The sequence below is a fragment of the Octopus bimaculoides genome, chromosome 5, assembly GCF_001194135.2.
Source record: "Octopus bimaculoides isolate UCB-OBI-ISO-001 chromosome 5, ASM119413v2, whole genome shotgun sequence".
Lineage (NCBI taxonomy): Eukaryota > Metazoa > Mollusca > Cephalopoda > Octopoda > Octopodidae > Octopus > Octopus bimaculoides.
Window position 1 is genome coordinate 106,677,259 of NC_068985.1, and position 17,005 is coordinate 106,694,263.

At 34.9% G+C, this 17,005-nt stretch overlaps 1 protein-coding gene across 19 annotated transcripts in view; it reads right to left on the reverse strand.

Annotated features, from left to right (window-relative positions):
- LOC106874089 (calcium/calmodulin-dependent protein kinase type II delta chain) overlaps positions 1–17,005 on the reverse strand; it is a 343,297-nt gene that overhangs the window by 133,398 nt on the left and 192,894 nt on the right. For all 19 annotated transcript variants that reach the window (XM_052967902.1, XM_052967919.1, XM_052967916.1 and 16 more), the window contains exons 10-11: positions 7,124–7,246; positions 3,840–3,923 (exon numbers count right to left, since the gene is read on the reverse strand). In XM_052967902.1, the coding sequence (XP_052823862.1) occupies positions 3,840–3,923; positions 7,124–7,246 (207 nt within the window). The remainder of the gene's footprint in view (positions 1–3,839; positions 3,924–7,123; positions 7,247–17,005) is intronic.

The following is a 17,005-nucleotide window of genomic DNA, read 5'->3' on the forward strand; positions in this document are numbered from 1 at the left end:
TCTTCAATGAGAACCTTTTCCCATATAACAATGCTCCACATTCCCTGAACTTCACCCAGCCAAGTCTTGCTCTTGCTGTCACAGCTGCTTCACATCCACCACTTACATCCACCCTATCTCCTAAATAACAAAACCCTCTCACCGTTTCCACCTCATCACATAGCATTTCCACTGGTTACACCAGCCCTCCAGCTCCTTCCTCACATCTTCCACAAACAAACAAACTCTCTTGCTAGTCTTGGAGTCACCTTCTTCATTTTCATACATCTACCATGAATCCATTTCTCACATCTCATATACAACACCGCATTTACCATTACCCTCCTCGAACATACACCACATGGATCCACCTTACTCACTAACACTTCTCCTTCCACCCCACTCACCATTACTTTTGTCTTTCTGAGGTTTATTTTCAAACCCTTGCTTTCAAACACCTCCTTCCATTTCCAAAACTTCTCCCTCAATCCCTCCATCGTTTCACTCATCAGAACAAGATCATCCATGTACAGTATCTCCATTATCAATCCCTCTCTTGCACTCTCCATCACCACATCAACCACTACTGCAAACAGCAATGGTGATAACACAGATCCCTGATGCACACCAACTTTCACTGCAAACTCCTCTGACAGCTCTGATCCAATTTTCACTCTTGTCTTTACCCCCTCATACAAACTCACCACTGTTCTCACTATTACCTTTAGTACACCACTCTTCCTCAATGCCCACTCAATCACTTTCCTTGGAACCCTATCAAATGCCTTCTCCAGATCAACAAAACACATGTACAACTCCTTCCCCTTATCTTGGTATTCCTCCTGTAATCTCCTTGTAATGAACACTGCATCTTTTGACCCCTTCCTGGCATAAAACCAAATTGCATCTCATCCACATCCACCCCTTTCCGAATTCTCCTCTCCAACACCCTTTCCACTATCTTCATTGCATGCTCCAATAACTTCACTCCTCTATATGCCCCACAACTCATCGCATCCCCTTTCCCCTTGAAGATCGGTACCACCAATCATCTGGCATTCCTCTTCCATCCAGCACACTCTGGCAAAGCTCCATCATCACAACAATCCCTATCTCTCCACTTGCAGTTATCATTTCCACACTTACTTCTGATGGACCAGCTGCCTTTCCTATATATGCACTGAAACAATCCAGATTAATTTAAATCATAGACTTAACTATCATACTTCAGTTCTGTCAAAACTCTGACTTTTAGAGTGACCCACCTACCTGTCTATCCAACCACCTACTCCCCCCACCCTACAAAGAAAGACATATATTTCCATCTGGAAATATACTGGGTATATATTTTTAAATGTTTGTTTCTAATGCAGAGTTTTATTCAAGTCAATGTGGGTATTACATAAATTCATTTCAGTAATGAAAGATAAATTTGCTGAAGGTCAGTGCTAGACTTACTGAATTTTCATTGACTTTCTATTGTGACTCTTTCTCTAACTGAATTTTCATTGACTTTTTATTATAACTCTTTCTCTAACTGAATTTTCATTGACTTTCTATTGTGACTCTTTCTCTAACTGAATTTTCATTGACCTTCTGTTGTGACTCTTTCTCTAACAGAAACTTCACTTCATAGCAGCTTGTGTCTTCCTTTCTCATATCACACATGACTCTCCTTTGATCAGAAACTTGCAAAGTTCTATTTTGAGTTTGAAGACCTCTTCAATTTGCCTGGTGGCACAGCTTGAACAGATCTCTGTGACTCTCTGCCACCTTCAATTTAACTATTATAAAACCTTCCACAATAAAAGCAATTTTTAAATTTATCTGGTGCTTAAGTAGGTTTCACTCAAGTGAGAAACCTTACTCTTGAACACCATTCTAGTGTTAAATTATCTGGAGATTAGTTGCATTTTCTCAACCAAAGCTTTCCAGAAACATAAAAGTTACAAAAAATTGTATTTATTTTGCTTCTCTTCAGCAAGTTTAAGAAAAGACAAGTTTTAGGTAATGTGGTGAAAGCTTATTTCTGATGAATGTATTCTTCAGATAGTAGACTTTGTTGTAAGTTACACTGGTGATTTAAATATTTGCTTCATGTTCTAAGTTTGGGCTGGTTCCTTTCTTGACAGTTCAAGTATGGTGAGATTTATAGCCTGGACAGAGCTCAGAGGTTGGTAGTTTTGATACTGAGGCATATATATATCACATTGTCTGCTTCTATATAAAAACTACAATCCTTTGGAAGACACACACATAAAGAGACTATTAAATCCAAGAGGGGAGTGGTTTTAAGTTAGGAGTTAAGGATTTGAGTATGAAAGAAGAAAGTGAGGTAGAGCAAGTTGTACAAGCTATGTGCAAACAGATAAATACAAGTGTCAAGGTGTCTAGGTGACCCCCTCAAGGTACTAAGTGAATAGGGCAAGAGACAGGGGAAAGTGCTTATACAAAATGATGAAATGAATATTAATTTTCAAAGAAAAATATTTATTACATTAAAATCAAATCAAAGCATACTCATTTTTATAACTCCTCCCATAATTACACTTTTACTTACTCTCTCCTCCTACACTTCTTTCTTCTCCTCCTTTGGTGTCTCTATGATTATCTCTCTCTCACTGTGTGTGTGTGTATTGATGTGTATGTATAACAAATTCAATAACTGCACGTAGATGCAAATACACTGTAGCATATTATTGCGTTTAGATTCCTCCACACAATAGAAATGTTATAAAAAGTACCAGGAATTAACAGAGATTTTGCGTATCAAGTTTGCCTAGTTTTGTATATCGAGTTTCATTTCAGATCAATGATAATGTTAGAACAGGACACAAACTGACACAAGTAATTGAGTGTATTCAGTTCTGAACTGGGTTGAATTCTAACCCAACTGAACCGTCTGTTCACATTACTAAATTGATAAAATGAATATCATTTGTTATACTTGAGTAAAATTATTCAATTTTACCCTATGTCTTCAGTTTAACCATTATTAATGGAAAAGTATCCTGTATCTGACATATACAATTATATATATGTACGTGTAAATGAAAAAGTTGCGTGCATAATAAATGCTTGTGAAAACATCACGTATGTACCATATACATAAATGCAAATATATATATGAACAGATCCGATCCATATGTGCATGCACAAACGCACACACTCTCAGTCTGAAGTAATGTTGAGAGTTTTAGAATGAGATGCAGAATCATGGATGTCATTTAGAATTGGAACGAGGAGATGTCAGTTTTTTTTTTTTTTTTTACATAGAATTTGCTCATTTTACATAATTAGCACCAAATTGTAAATGTGAAAACAGAATATATATCATGCTCTCACTATATTCTCAAGTGTCCTACAAACTAAGCTATAAAAATTCTTACATCATAAATACATATCTCCTACTGAATGGAATAACAAATAGAGGAACAGTATGAAACCAGTGATAGGAGACTAACAAGCATACTACTACTACTGAGGCATTCATATATACCTGGATAGTCTGACTTCATAATTACAAAGTACAAGAAAATACACAGACATACAAATGTATGAAACTGATGGTATCATATGGATATACCCACGTATAGAGATAAATCAGGATAGATTGGCTTTGTGCATTGATTTAAGTGCTAGGACATATGAGTTACTGTATGAAACCAATAGTATGAGACTGATACATAAACTGTATGAAGGTATATAGATACATTTGGGCAGATGCACTCTGATGATCAGAATGGTATTTGAGGAATTGAATAAAAGCAACTGTATGAGACTGACACATATATAGGTATACAGATGGATCTGGATATACTGACTTGGACAGAATGAAAAGAAAATAGTAAAATACTTACTTTTAGTTTTCTCCTGGCATTGAATTTCTTCAAACAATCTACAGTTTCTTGTCGGTGTACAGCAGCAGCAACACGCTCTCGTTGCTGTGGAAAGAATAAAAAGAAGATAGTTCACATCCAAAATTTGATGAGCAGAAAAAAACAACAACTTTCACCCACAAATTTCAAAAAAAATTTTAATGAATTTAAATTACTGTATATTTTGTTAACTTTGACTGGGACACTCAGGGTGATGTAACTTAAAATTTGATTGTTTATGTGAGTGCATGTGTTTAATAATATTACTAATGAAATCTCTTTTCCCTTCAATAGAATGATGTGCAGTATTGATATTAGTTACATACTGCTCTCACTGGTCACTGGAGCAAGCTCTGCCATCCCATGGTGCCTATTTATAGCTAGATGGCTTGCACCTCTGCATGCTTTTTATTTATAGTTAAGTGGGCTTAACCTCCATATGGTACTTATTTACTATGAAGTGGTTTGTATTTTCTACAATATCTATTTATAGCTAGACAGACTTTCTATCATTCTCTCTGTAGCTATTTATAGTTAGGTAGATTCTTTTACTCTTTTACATATTTCAGTCACTTGACTGTGGCCATGCTGGAGCACTGCCTTAAAGGGTTTTAGTTGAATAAATCGACTCCAGGACATATTCTTTGTAAGCCTAGTACTTATTCTATCAGTTTCTTTTGCCAAACCACTAAATTACAGGGTCATAAATACACCATCATCGATTGTCAAGCAATGGTGGTGGTGTGGGGACAAACACAAATACAAAGACACACACACACACAAATATATATATATATATATATATATATATATATATATATACAATGGGCTTCTTTCAGTTTCCATTTACCAAATCCATTCACAAGACTTTGATAAGCTCGAAGCAATAATAGAAGACACTTACTCAAGATACCATGCAATGGGACTGAACCTGGAACCATGTGGCTGGGAAGTGAGCTTCTTACCACTCAGTCATGCCTACACCTATACATGCCTGCATATCTCTATGACACCTATTTCTACTTAGATGGACAAAGTCAGCAAGAGTCACCAGTAATAAAGCATAAATGTTGACTTTTTGGTATGTGAGCATTGTGACAATATGTCCAATTGCCACTCTCTTAATTGTAAACAAACATGGAAAACCAAATGCTACATTGCACCTCCTTGCAATTTCTACATGGACATTAAACACATAAAATCACACATCTAGGAATTGTAAGAAGTTCGTTTAAAACCCATAAAATGACTTCAGCTTTTATATTTCAAGCTGGTTCTGAGATTTCAAATTAATCAGCTGCATAACATTGTCATTAAATCTTTCGGTGAGAAAGTATCTGTAGCATCATGTTGAGGACAATGGTTTAAAAATAGTTGTGTGCGTGTGCATTATATTAAAAACATGAACAGGTTTTAACATTTTTTTTTTTTAATTAATGATACGAAAAATTATTAATAAAGAACATCAAACTAAAAGACTTAATTTCTTAATATACCACGTTTGAAAGACAAACTGTTATCCACCACCTACATATGGCTATATATACACATACGCACAGTTTGATATTCTTCTTCTTATTAATGGTTTTCTTGTGTCGGGGTGATGCTAGGTTACTAACACTGATACCAAAAGCCCCAAAAGATGGGAAGACTGATGTACAGAGTTTATATAGATAGTTTTACTGTAGTTCAATTGAGGGATAAAGCAAGCAAAATTACATAGAGAACAAGGTGGACAGAGCTCAAATTTGTTGAGCTTAGTCATTGTTTCGAAAGAGCTCTTTTAAGAATTCCATACACACATTATTAACTCGGAGTTCTAATAGGTATATATGAATATGATATACAGTAATATATATGAGGTTGTAGTCATTACACTGCTGCTACAGTTGAACACAATGGAAAGTTTAACAAATAAGATTTACAGTTACACTAATTATATGTAGTAGTAGAGGTATTAGTAGGAATTATTACAGAACTCCCAATATTGTTTAAGTGCTAAAAGAACAGCAATAAAGATGATTTATATTGCAGATCTATGTTGAATATTGTGAATTCAAGTATCTGAGAAACAATATTTTATGTTTTGAGTAGGGACTGGCAGGGAAGTTTTTTTTTTTTTTCTGTGTGTCTTTGCTATTTAAACATTCCACTTCATCAAATTGAAAGATAATGTCATGTTGCTGCTAGTCAGAGACCTGAAGAAAATATTGTCTTGTGAAGGGAATATGAAATACAATCTTAGCATGATACTCATTCCAGCTTGTGTTACTGATTTATGATGGACATTTGCTATCAATCTTCTCTGAAATAACACGAATGTTATTTATTCCAAAATAGAATTTGCCCAACAGGAATATTCATAAACCATACCAGGGTAAGAATTGCCACAAAGCTGATACTGTATGTAGTATAAATGAATTATGAACACAATGAAAATGTTCACATGAAAGTATCTTGGGTTTGGTTGTGTAATAACTGAGAGAGAGATTTTAGCAAAAGTTTGCTATCTAGTGAAAGCTTACATTACATTTGTACATTTCCTACTGTGAATAATTATTATTTTACTTATTTGCCATGTCAAATATAGCTTATATACCTTCAAGGATTTTAACAAACAAGGCAGAGGAGTGGAAAGTTATTAAAGAAATCCTAAGCCTTGATCTTAAGATGGCAAACCATGAAATATCAGAATATTATTTGATATAGAAGGCAAGCCAGGAGGTAAAAAAAAAATCAATCAATATATAATGACAGTGGAATGATACATCACATATTTGTTATTAAAATATTGATGGAGTCACAAGATACAATAAAGATTCTTCTGTAAATCACACAATCTTATACTTCTAGATATGTAAGCAAATATATTTTAACTGATGATATTAGTGTGTGCAGTGGAGTAATAGATTTGGTCAACAGAGCAATTACAAAGTGGTCATTTACTAATCTTTTCCAGGCACCAAAATATTTATCAGCTAGTTATACATTAAACTGAATCTTCATGTAGTATTCATTTACATGCAGATCGAATGTATCATCTAACACTATTTATTTATAATGTAGTTTTATTGCAAGGTACAAATGTAGCAATAATCATTGGTTTAAAACTTTGACCACTTTGACAAATTGTTAGACAATGTTAAACTTTCAATAAATATCACTAGAAGATTAAATATTTGAATAATAAGTATTTGATGAACTTTCAGACACAGGAATATCACAACACATTTCCTTTCATTAAATAAATGAAGTGAAGTACTTACACAAATCCAAGGATGTTTCAGAGCCTCAGATGCAGTGATCCTTTTGGCAGGGTTCACAGTCAGCATACTGTTGATGAGATTCTTTGCCTCTGGGGTCACAGTGTCCCATTCTGGTGAAGGATACTAGAAGATACAAGAGACAAATTTACATTAAAAAAATTTCACTTCATTCACTTTATATATATATATATATATATATATAGGCATTGCTCATTTTGAGTCATATTTTTTTTTGACTTTACATCATTTTTTAAGAAATTAATGGAAAAAAATTAAACCCAAATTTCAGTCAATCTATTCGATTTTATATCAGTGTCAGCGAACATATTTAAAAGCATTAAAATTTTTTAAATACCTAAAAACCAATACTGAAGTAGAAAATCAAATAAAATACATGTGAAAATATGTACAAACGATTGATTGAAACAGATATTTGTTACTGAATTTTTAAAAATGTTTCATCAGGTTACTTCAGGCTTTTTAGTTAAGTCACATGTCTTGGAACCAATTACCAATGTAAGCTGAGGCATGCCAGTGTATGTGTGTGTGTGTGTGTGTGTGTGTGTGTGTGTGTGTGTATATATATATATATATATATATATATATATATATATTTATATATTTCATCATCATTGTCATTTAATGCCCACTTTCCATGTTATCATGGGTTGGATGGTTTGACAGGACTGGCAAGCTGGGCGGCTGCACCAGGCTCCAATCTGATTTGGCAAGGTTTCTACAGCTAGATGCCCTTCCTATCACCAACCATTCTGAGAATGTAGTGGGTGCTTTTTATATGCCACTGACACTGGCTTCAACCATGCTCAAATGGTGCTTTTTACATGCCAGTCAGGTGGGACTGGCATCAGCTATGCTTGAATGGTGTCTTTTTACATGCCACTGGCATGGGCCACAGTCAGGTGGCATTGGCATCGACCATGACTATGATTTCACTTGGTTCAACAGGCTTTCACAAGTACGGTATCTTGCCCAACGATTGAAGGGTGCTTTTAAATGGGCCAGTTATGTGACACTGGCATTGGCCACAGCTATGATCTCACTTGGCTTGCCAGGTCTCCTCAAGCACAGCATATCTCCAAAGGTCGCGGTCGCTTGTCATTGCCTCTGTTTCACCACCTAATCCCATGTCTTCCAGTGTCTACCTCTTCAACAGGTTCCCTCCACTGTTAGGGTGTGACACTCCTTCACACAGTTGTCCTCATCTATATTCAACACATGAGCATATGATTACAGTGTAGTCCATAGTAACCATGGACATCAGGTAGATCATCTTTATGGATTCATTTCTTCAGGCGATATAACATTAATGGATGTTTAACAGAGGGATGTTTATCCTTTTTAACCAGTATGAAATTTGGTTGAGTTATATATATATATATATATATATAAAGATATAGATATCATTATCACCATTTTAATCCCACTATTCCAGATTCTTTACTGATGGATGCCATACTTGTCACCAAACTGCTTCCAAACAAGATAATATATACCCTTGACTAGGTGTGTTTTTCATGAAAGACAGGAATGAACAACTAGATTTGTATGATTGTAGTGCTTGCATACAACCATCATGTGTCAAGACAAGCATACACATAAACATGCACACACATATATGATGAGCTTCAAGTTTCTATGTACCAGATCCACTCACAAGACTATAGTCAGACACTGGATTGAGTTCAAAAATAAAATGTGTATGCAACAAAAAAAAAAAGAAAAAGAAAAAGAGGGCTACATATGCAGGTACCGAAATATAGGCAGAAAGATATTCAGGTTATGTATATGATTAATTGTACCTGGCTGAGTTAATCATGAGCCCTGAGGATAATCAGGGAAGGCACATTGCACTAAGTGTACAGTCCATAATATACTTTGGATCTATGCAAGGAGCAGGTTCTGAGTGAGGTGAATAATAAATAACAACGGATGGAGAATGTGTCAATCAACTACTGCTATTTCCAACAAATTTTTAATTGATTAGTGGAGACATTATATCCTTTTTATTATTATCCATTTGCTTTCATATACGTTTTTATTGCAAACTCATTTATCTATGTAATTATTGATATGACGGCCACTCTTCTTATTTGATACCCTCCCTGCAACCAGTGCATCTTAGACTTATTGCCCCTCTTTTGCAGCCTTTCCAGCTTTAATGGGGCTATATATAGAAGGCGGTTAAATAAATAAATATATACATAAATAACTGGGTGACCTTACTTTGTACTTAGCTCTGAAACCTATTGTTGAATAGAAATAAAAGATAAAAGAAACTAACTCTATCTTAGTTGTAATGACAGAGATGCTTCGCTATCTGATTCCTCCCGTACCTCATTCTCTAACCTCCTCCACTGCTATAAATCTCTGTTACCCCACCTGACATCATGTCATTTTCTCCTATAATACTACCAAACTGAACTAATAAATTCATTCTATGACCAACAATGATCATAGAAACATGGAATGGCACAAGCTGTTGGCTTTTGAGTGATTTTGAATGTTGTGATTCATGTATTTGCCTGATGAAAATGGTTTTTCTAATGATGTGATGTCTCCATTAATCAATTAAAAAATTCGTTGGAAACAGCTGTAGTGGATTGACACATTATCCATCTGTTGTTAGTCATTTAAATATATATATTTGTGTGTGTGTGTGTGTATGCATACATATACATAAATAAGTATATATATATATATATATATATATTTTTGTGTGTGTGTGTGCATATATATACACTTTCTCCTTGACTTATGACCGAGTTCTCTTCCGACTGACAGGTCATAAGTTGATCTGATCATATGTCCGATTTATATTATTCAACACTATTTTCATTCATGCTTGAAAGTGACTGAGAGACAGTGGTAGGCAGAGGATGTCTAGGTCTGAGGGAGGCTATGTTGCCAGATGGTGCCATAATTATTGTATGCACAGCTGCCCATTGCTCAAAAATTGATTTCTTATTTATTCATTTTTTGTGGTTGTAAGTGCGGATGGTCATAAGTTGGTGAGGTGTGTGTGTGTATGTATATATATATATATATATATATATATATATATATATGTGTGTGTGTGTGTGTGTGTATACATATATACATATATACACACACACACATACAGAGATATGCATAATTACACGCATGTTGACTAAACAGTACAGTAGGGTCAGTTGGGTACTGTCTGTGAGAAAAACAGCACCATGATGCAATTCACTCTGCCAGAAATTTGAAAATGATATGTTGTACTGCTTGTCATTTGCACCAGAAGCTCCAATACGAATATTTCAGAGTATTTGGGTGTCAATCTGAGGACATGTACCAAGAGTGATAAAAATCAAACATCCAGTGAACATCATGGTTTTTGGAGTGATCACTAGTGATGGTGACGTTATGCATCCATTCATCTTCCTACACAGCCTCAGACTCAACACGGAAACCTACATCAAGTACCTGAAAGAGGTAATGCTGCCCTGGGGGAAGAAGGTGGCTGCTGGAAGACTATGTCTGGCAACAGGAGTCTGCACCATGCCACACAAGCAGGAGAACACAGTCGTAGCTGACAGACAATTTCTGCGACCACATCACCCCTAGCATCTGGCCACTTAACTCTCAGACTCCAGCCCCCTTGATTATTATGTGTGGGGCGCAAATGCGCAAGAGACCAACAAAACTCCTTGTAACACCAAAGATGAATTGAAGGCAAGGATTATGGCAGCAGTCACCAACTTAAACAAGGAAACTGCCCAGAAGAGTTGCAGGAGATTCTGAAGTTGTCTGGAGGCCATGGTTGAAGCCAATGGTGATTTTATTGAATAAATTTACTTTTTAGTATTTCAAGATATTTTAATGTAATTTTGGCAAATATATCTGTTAAAGTGAGATGTGTTATTTTCATTTTTGTGTATTTTAGACAACAGTTTATTCACTGCACCCTGTATATGTACATACATTACATACACATGGGCATTGTGTGCTTGCATGTATGTATGTGTGGCTGTCTATATATATATATATATATATATATATATATATATATACACACACACACAAACACACTTACATATACCTACATAACTCATTTGTTGTTTCAAAAAGTAAATGTGAACACATATTTGGATTTGATGGAAGGTTACTGACATAACTGAAAGTGCTATCACATCATGCTGGGTTATATTTGTTTCTTATAGTTGAAATGACAACAGTTGAAGAACACAAGTAATAACAATGAATGTCTTTTTTTGATATGATGGAGAAATAATGATAGCAAAGTCTTTTCTAAAGGATACTGGGAAAACATATGGAAGGCATTAGATTGGCTGTCAGTTGTTTGTTCAATGTGTGTGATTATATGTCTATGTGTGCATGTTTGTGTATATGTGAAAATGTGAAGTGCATATATTTATGTGAAAGAGGTGTGTGTGTGTGTGTGTGTGTGTGTGTATGAAAGAAAGAAATAGAAAGTGACTGAGAATCTGAAGAAGAATGCAATGTGTGTCTGTTTGAAATGGAGACTGAAGAGATGTGTGTACATATGTTTGCTTCTTCATTTCGTAAAATCCAACTCACAGAGTGCTTATAGAGGACAAAGAAATTGGAATGCCCTTTGCTTATCTTAAGCAAATATTTCTATATACTCATAAGAAATAGAGGCTTTAATTAAATTGTTGAGAATCATACCAATATTTGACCACATCTGATAAGTGTTGGTCAACTGAAATGAACACTGTTTTTGGTAAGATACAAGCCCCACATGGCAGAAGCAAACACTAGAATGAAGGTCTAGAACAAAAACCATTACATTTTAATGGCAAGACTAAGATATTTGCAAAACACCAACAATGCTTGAAATTTTACAAGACAAAATCTCAGCTTTTTATTTCAATCAATTTTATCTCAAGTTCAAAAGTTTTGAACACCTTAACAAAGAATATTACATATAAATAATCGGTCTACATATCATGCTTATTAAGAAGAAAGCATGTTAAGGTATAGTTGACTTCCAACTAATGTTTGTGTGGACTAGAAATTTTTTTGTGTGCCATTAAGTTGAAAAAATTACTAAAACAACTGAGCACACAGTAATGAGTGAAAAATTAATGATTAAGCATTGATAAGTGTAGAAATCTCAGTTACACTTACAAATCCATAGAGTAATGTTGATCAGGTATCAGAGAAGGTGAACAATTAGTTGTTTTTTGATACAGTATGCTTTCGAACACATATCTGGGTGGAACTAATATAGCAGAGGTGGTTTTGTAAATGTACTGCTAATGTAAAGTGGATTGAGATTTTTACCTTCTCAGAATGAATGAAGGAGAAACATTAAAACCAATGTGGATAGCATAATGAGATAGCACTTAAAAGCCAGTCCAAATATTATCCTAATTTACAATGTAGGAAAAGAGAATGTTCTAAATCTGTAAGGTCTGTGTGTGATGTATTACAAAGTGACAGAGAAATACACCAGCACTCACATCACTTTCAGAACTTTATTCAGTGACTGAAGCATAGCAGGTGAACTTGCTTTCTCTTGTATAGAAAAATATTCTATAATACATTCTGCAGAGACATACAATATAAATGCACATATTTGTGTGAATGTATGTAAATATGTGTATGTGTAGACGTGTGATGACAGTTTTTCCATCAATCTGATGTTGACTTAGCAATTGTAAAGTAAATAACACACAGATGCTAGATAACACAATGAATTTTATAGTGAGGAAGAGCTGTACACACATTCTTACACAATATGCCCAGTAGAAAGAGGAAGTCAAGACAATGGAGCTTGAATGAGAAAGCAGGAAATTACCAAAATAGCTAAAAGACCACCAGACCTTAGAGTACCATCTAATTACTATGATGTTTTATAATCTGGACAGACATTTGCCCAGTACCATGGCTTCTCACCCAACATAAGAACGTTATCATTTGCACCAGTTGCTTCCATTGAATAAAACATGAACATCCCACTAAACATACACAAACACAGATTTTTTGTGCATATGTACACAGTATTGGATGGCCAACATTCCTCTGAGGTCACTCATCTTCTGATCATGTATTTCATCCAGTAGTGTGTCCAAAATAACCCTCCTCATCAAGCAACTAAATTATTTGTGTAGATGTGTGCCTGTGTCAGTAGTTAAATGGGCAACCCACCAAACATGCACACACACACACACACACACACATACGTATGCATGCATGCATGCACGCACGCACACACATTCATTCAAGATTCTAGTTATACTAAGTCTAGTATTTCCTTCATTGATATCTATTTATCAAATGACTTAGCTTCTATAAGTTAGTGCAATAAAAACAGTAAGGTATAGAACCTAAACATGGAAATATTTTAGAACAATGCAAACATAAACAAGGGCACATAAAAATGTGCATGCGTGCGTCCGTCCATCCATCCATCTATCTACGCACACATACATATTTTTGTACATAATAAACATACACACATACACTGGGATTCTGTAGTTTCAGTCTCACATGTTCCACAAGGCTATATTAAAAGGAACTTGCTTAAGTTATGCATTCGAACCTAGAACCAATTAGCTGCAAAGGGAACTTTTAATTACATTTGCTTGTAATTCATCAGTTACAATGACAATCAATGGAACAGTCTGCTTGTGAAATTAACATGCCAGTGGCTGAGCACTCCACAAACATGGATACCCTTCATGTAATTCTCAAAGAGATCCAGTGTGACACAGAATGTGACAAGGCTGGTCTTTAAAATACAAGTACAGCTCATTTTTGCCATCCAGTGAAATAAAGTGTCTTGCTTTAGGATACAATGCGTTATCTTGTGATCGTGAATTGAATACCATTAAGCCACGCGCCTTCACTGTATATGTGTGTGTGCATTAATTTATTAAATTAATGACTCTTACTGGACTAGTCCTGTTTCTCAAAAAGAATTCATCATCATCATCATTTAATGTTCGTTTTTCCATGCTGGCATGGGTTGGATGGTTTGACTGAAAACTGGTAAGCCAGGGAACTGAATCAGGTTCCAATCTGATTTGGCAAGGTTTCTACAGCTGGATATCCTTCCTAACACTAACTACTCCAAGAGTGTAGTGGGTGCTTTTATGTGCCACTGACCTACAGTCTCACTTGGCTTGATAGGTCTACATAAGTACGGTATATTGTCAAAGAGAGTTCTGAGAGAATTCGAGAGGATTCTGAGAGAATTTGGATAATCATCATTTAAGATTAATTTTCCATGTTGGCATGGGCTGGACGGTTCAACAGGAACCAGTGAGATAGAGGACTTGTCAAGCTCAAATGTCTGTTGAAGCATGAGTTCTATGGCTGGATGCTCTTTCTAATGCCAACCACTTTACAGAGTGTACTGAATGCTTGCTTTTCACATGACACCAGCACAAGTGAAGTTACCAGATAAATCACAGAATAAAGTTCCTCAAATGAGAAGGGCTATTAAGTATTGAGGGAGGTGGCTTTATGCCAGGTGATATAAGAGACAGTTCTTAGTCATATGTGTGTGGAAATGTAGGGTTTGGACAGGTATGGTGGGAATGATCTGTAGGGTCTTAGATGTACATTATTATGGAAGTGAAGACAGTGGTGAAGTCTAGAGACATCTATACTGATAGAGAGAGAGAGGGGGAGGGGATGGAGAAAATTATTGAACACATCAATAGGTACAGAGTGTTGGGATAGATTCTTTATGTGAAAAGATAGTGCTTATAGAGAATAGAAAGGTTAGAGATGTAGATAAAAATAAATGCACTCATGAGTTAAATATACAAATAGACAAAGATAAGTAGATATAGGAGTTAATAAATTACAGCTCTAAAGCTGATTATTATCATCATCTAGTAAAGGTTTGTCAGTACAATACATTTGTATATAAATAAATGGTATGGTGGTATAATTAGATTTTAGAGATAAATTATGTCAGTGGTGTATGTTTTGGCCACTTATTGACTTTTGGATAGCTATAGGGGGAAGGTCATCCTTAAAATTCTACTCTTAACCTCACATCAACACCCAAGAATACATACACTACTAATAAGAACAATCCCAGGAACTATGCCTAACAGTCTACCAAAATCTTTTAGATATCAAAGAGACAGATGCTAGTCACCAATACAAAGAAAATATATAGCCATAATCCTTAACAGTCCAAGAGACTTCACTGACTTACCCAAATTTAACCCTTACGTAAATTTTCACACTCTCACAGCAAGTGCATTACTCACAATTGCTTATAAATTACTGTCACTCATGTTTGATATTCTCTGAAAATGCCTGATGGTTCAATAAAATGACTAAGCTTTATTTCAGCCCAAACAAAATAAGATATTTTGCCTAAACATGAAACTTGAGTTGCTGCTGGAAAGCCATTAAGTCACTGTAGCTTTTGTGTGTTTGTATTGGGTTGTCTGGAAAGTTCGTGCCAATTTATAGTAGCTTACCTTTCGATTTATTTGAAACCACCTCAATTCTGGGAAGAGGGTATTTTCAAGTTAAAGGAAAGATGGAGACACATTGTGCAACAAAATGGTTCATATTTGGTTGTTTAAAAAGGTAATGGCAAGTATTTATTGAGTTTTTTCTTTCCTTTAAAAATCGGCACAAACTTTCCAGACAACCCAATACATAACATATATATAAGTATACACACAGTCATAATTATATACATATATAATCATAAGCCATCACACATACATCACTGCTATCATCTTTTGATTAATTCTTTAGCCAAGAAACAAATATATAAGTGTTATTCATAGCTGGATTTATGCCTAAGTTGGCTCCAGTCATGATATAATCTTCTCTGTTTCCTCTCAATGTTTAATGGTCTAGGTGTATAGAAATAAATGGAAATTTTTTAATCATTAAATATATGCACATACATACCACATTCTTGAAAATATTAGATTAATTTAAACATATATCATATGAGTTTATGAATCATGTACTTATTTTCAACAAATCTATTTAACATTCTCTGTACCTAAATCACTATTGTGCACTGATAATGTAAATTACATGTACAAAGCTTATAGAAACTATGCTTTGTCTCTGTATGCCTATATATATTTACAAACACATACAGAGGAAATGTCTGGGCATGGTGAAAATATTACCTTGTTGGGAAAACAGATTGGCAACAATGAGCATCCAGCATTAGAAAATCTGCCTCAAATTCCAGCTTACCAATGTAAAGCATAGAAAAGTGATGTGATGTTAATACAATGATGGTGATAACATGATTATATTACATATATGTGTGTGTGTGTGTGTGTGTGTGTGTGTGTGTGTGTGTGTGTGTATATATATATATATATATATATACACACACACACACACACATAAACATGTGTATGTACGTATGCGTGGTTGTATTGGTAAGCTGGAATTTGATGAGGAAGATTTTTTTTATTGCTTGTCACCAACCTACAAGTAAGATAATTTTCCAAGTAAGATCTCTTAATATTTCCTCATGGCCAAACATGTTTTTCAAAGAGGATCAGAAGTGAAAAACATCACTTGTATGGTTACTCATTTACGAATATCACAAAATATCAAGACAAAGAGACACAAGCACACACACACTCGATGGACTTCTTTCAGTTTCCATCTACTAAGACATTAGTATAACAGAAGACGCTTGCCCAAAGTGCCTCACAGTGGGACTGAACCTGAGACTATGTAGTTGGAAAGCAAACTTTTTAATGACAAACTTATGCCTTCATATAGCCATGCCCAAAACCCTTCCCTGCCATAATATACATGCATGCATGCATATACACACACATTATATATATATATATATATATATATATATATATATATATATATATATATATATAT